Source organism: Triticum dicoccoides, chromosome 7B (assembly GCF_002162155.2).
Source record: "Triticum dicoccoides isolate Atlit2015 ecotype Zavitan chromosome 7B, WEW_v2.0, whole genome shotgun sequence".
NCBI classification, from domain to species: Eukaryota; Viridiplantae; Streptophyta; class Magnoliopsida; order Poales; family Poaceae; genus Triticum; species Triticum dicoccoides.
Window position 1 is genome coordinate 272,630,062 of NC_041393.1, and position 3,371 is coordinate 272,633,432.

At 41.0% G+C, this 3,371-nt stretch overlaps 1 protein-coding gene across 1 annotated transcript in view; it reads right to left on the reverse strand.

Annotated features, from left to right (window-relative positions):
- Positions 1–1,049: 1,049 nt before the first annotated feature.
- LOC119336236 (mediator of RNA polymerase II transcription subunit 15a-like) overlaps positions 1,050–3,371 on the reverse strand; it is a 16,129-nt gene continuing 13,807 nt past the window's right edge. The window contains exons 7-10 of the mRNA XM_037608239.1: positions 2,282–2,623; positions 1,904–2,098; positions 1,743–1,831; positions 1,050–1,637 (exon numbers count right to left, since the gene is read on the reverse strand). Coding sequence (XP_037464136.1) covers positions 1,436–1,637; positions 1,743–1,831; positions 1,904–2,098; positions 2,282–2,623 — 828 coding nt within the window. The 3' untranslated portion in view covers positions 1,050–1,435. The remainder of the gene's footprint in view (positions 1,638–1,742; positions 1,832–1,903; positions 2,099–2,281; positions 2,624–3,371) is intronic.

Consider the following 3,371-nt stretch of genomic DNA (forward strand, 5'->3'; position numbering starts at 1 on the left):
TCGGCGTCCTGGGAGCGCAACTGGGGCGTTTTTTCGGCGTCGGCACAGAAAAAATGCCTGGAAAGGGTCTGTTGGGAGCGCGGCTGGAGATGCTCTAACACATAGATGCACTAAGCTATCGATGGCAGCTACACGATCGTTGTGCCAATAGCGACAGGAACATTCTTTTCCTTTTCTGAGCAACATTGCGGCAACTATCGATGGCAGCTACACGATCGTTGTGCCAATAGCGACAGGGACATTCTTTTCCTTTCTGAGTAACATTGCAGCAACAACAGTGTCAAAGCAAGAAAAACATATTAAGACGGTATCACTCGCCGGTCAGTGGTCTTTGTATTGATGTATAGTTTGATTGCGAACTAGTTACCTCTAAACTACTTCCTTTATATCAAAATGTAAGACGACATCTTACATTTTGTCAATATTTTGTTGCAGAGGTAGTAGTTTGCAAGACCCAACCAATATTGAGGGCGAATTATAAATATGCTAGGGAGGGTTAGCAAGACCCAACGAATATTGAGGGCAGATTATAAAATATGCTAGGGAGGGGCAGCTTATTTTAGAAGCCGTTAAAAGAACTAGGCCCTAATCAGGCCTACCTGAAACCAAACACGGTAACGGTTTTGCATGGGCAGTGCTATACGGACGATAAAATATGGACGACCAGCGGACAACAATAATCCAGCCAGAGGATCTCATCCACAGCAGTGTAAGGTCCTTTGGATTATTGATCGTACATAGATGATAAAATATGGACGACCAGCGGACAACAATAATCCAGCCAGAGGATCTCATCCACAGCAGTGTAAGGTCCTTTGGATTATTGATCGTACATAGATCGACCGCACTACGTCGTCTGTGGAGCAATTCCGGTTTTGCATAGCACCGTACCAGAAAACAGTGAAACAAACATGTCTTTTAGTAAAAGAAAAGAAAAGGTTAGCCAATTTGGTCGCCAGAATAGTTCAGTTGAGGTTACCAGTTCACCTCACCACCTACTTTTTAGATGAAAAATATCCTGAGAGCAAAGAGGTCGAGAATACCTCTAATAAGGGTAACGTTCATCATTTATATTTTCCATTTACTACTAATATAGTTGCTCACAACTACTCATAACAAATATGAATAATATAGCACAAAAGGGCCTCTAACTATCAAGCCAACAGTGAGTTTGTATAAATACAATCACAAATACAGCACACGTGTATTTGCTCAACTGTTGTACTCCCTCCGTCCCTAAATTATTGTCTTATATTTATCTAGATACGGATGTATCTAATACAAAACGTGATTTTTACATCCGTATTTGGACAAATTTAAGACAAGAATTTTGGGACGGAGGGAGTATAAAGGCAACTATAACCACCAAGGGATCGGAACTGCACTTGAGCACGTAAAATGAAGTTTGACGCCACCACAAAACATAATAGACGGATCAAGCACCTACACAACTTTCCCAGCAACCATAACTCGAACTGAAACTTCCTCCGCCAGTCTTCTGAGCATACTCTGCAATGGTTTTGCGTGCACAAGCGTCCCATGTCCTTGCGATTTCTCGCAGCGACATGGGCTCAGCTAGACCGCGCAGTAATATGCTAAACTTTGACTTTGCTTTCATAGACAGGTCTTCCGAGTTTCTGATGCAGGTCCATTGCAGCACAGTTAGTTCAATCTTCACCTAATAATAAGCTACACTTGGACATGGTGATACGCGGGGACTAATGGACAGAGTGACTACGGACCTTTGTTCATCCGGAAACTTGTCGAGGAGCACCGGGGAGCATTTAGGGTAGCTAGCAGGAACAAGCAACCTCAACGGCATAATTGGGCTCTAGCACATTCCAACAAGAAGAAATGAGCAGATGAAATAGATCCACAACATAGTGTGCTTTCAAAAGCTTACCATCTGTGCAGATGCAAAAATGGACTTCAAGCTCGGACTAACAGCCACAGCAGTAAATGTGCATTTGATGACTGTCCCTTCAGCTCCTTCACATGTACCAGCGAATGACTCAGCATCGTCCTCACATACATGGAGCTCCGTGTCTATGAGCTGTTGGTTTATCTCCTGGATCTCCTCCAAGAGAGCATGATTTACCTGCACAAACATGGACCAAATGCCAGTGAAAATGCAAGGTAGCCAACAATTACCAGTCAAAGGAACTACATTCCCTTCCCTTCTATAGAAAAAGTAAATAAATAAATAACCACTGCTTCAAGTATAACTACTGGATAAAAATAACGTTCTCTTGTTTCTCAACAGATAATCTTAATAACATACCTCAATTTTTTGCCACTTGGCCTGTGAGGTTGCAGTTGATTGTAGATCAGGGGTATCTACACTAAATGTTTGCTTGAAGCTATCGTTGACACTTCCAGCTGATGACACATTAAGAGGCATGGCACTTGTATCACGCTTCATTTTCTTCGATGCACCACTTCCATCATTTGTTATAAAATTCCTGGCTTGTAACCGGCACTTTGTCATAGCAACTAAATCTTCACCAACGGCAGCTCTCGAGCCATTACCAGGTGCTGACCCAGCAATCCTGTCAATCATGCTGACAACAGATCGAATGTCGCTAACTGCAGCATTAAGAGACTCGCGCTGTGTTGTTCGCAACTGCATGTAACACACCGTTGAACATAAAACAGGCAAAAGATAATAACTGGAAGACCATGTATCAACTAATTTAAAGGACTAAACTGAACAGTGTAAATGGCTTCTTATGTATTTACCACAACAGCAGAACAGACTACCAGACAAAAAATCTGGATTCTGTACAGTAAAAATCAACAGAAGTAATGAAACCAGGTCAATTCTTTTTGTTTTCACATGAACTTTCGAATATTAGGATAGCAAGAATGGACATGGATAGGCAGCATCTCCATCATGTGAAAAACTAGTTGACCGAAGTGGAGTAACATATTTTCATGTTACACTTAACATGTTTCGGATCTTCAGATGGTAAGAACAAAAATGATTATGTGAAATTCCTATCATTTGAGCAACTAGTTAATTTTAGTGGACCAGAAAAGGGAATGATATATCTAACTCCTATAATCAAATTGCCATTCTTGGCCCTCATTCTTTTTATGCCAGTATGCTTCAGAACAGTCTGGCCATCGTCAAGTTTTACAATACTCCCTCCTACTCCAAAAGGAGGACCTGCACGCTTTTCAAGATTTAACTTCGACCATCAATTAGAACAATATAATACGTAAGTTATGTAACTTTAAAAATTACCATTGGAAATTCTTTCTGATACGAATTTAATGGTATAACTTATGTGACATGTACCCCCATTTCATTCATTAAATTTATGGTAAAACTTGAATTTTGAAAAGTGTGTGTGCCTTCTTTCTGGAGT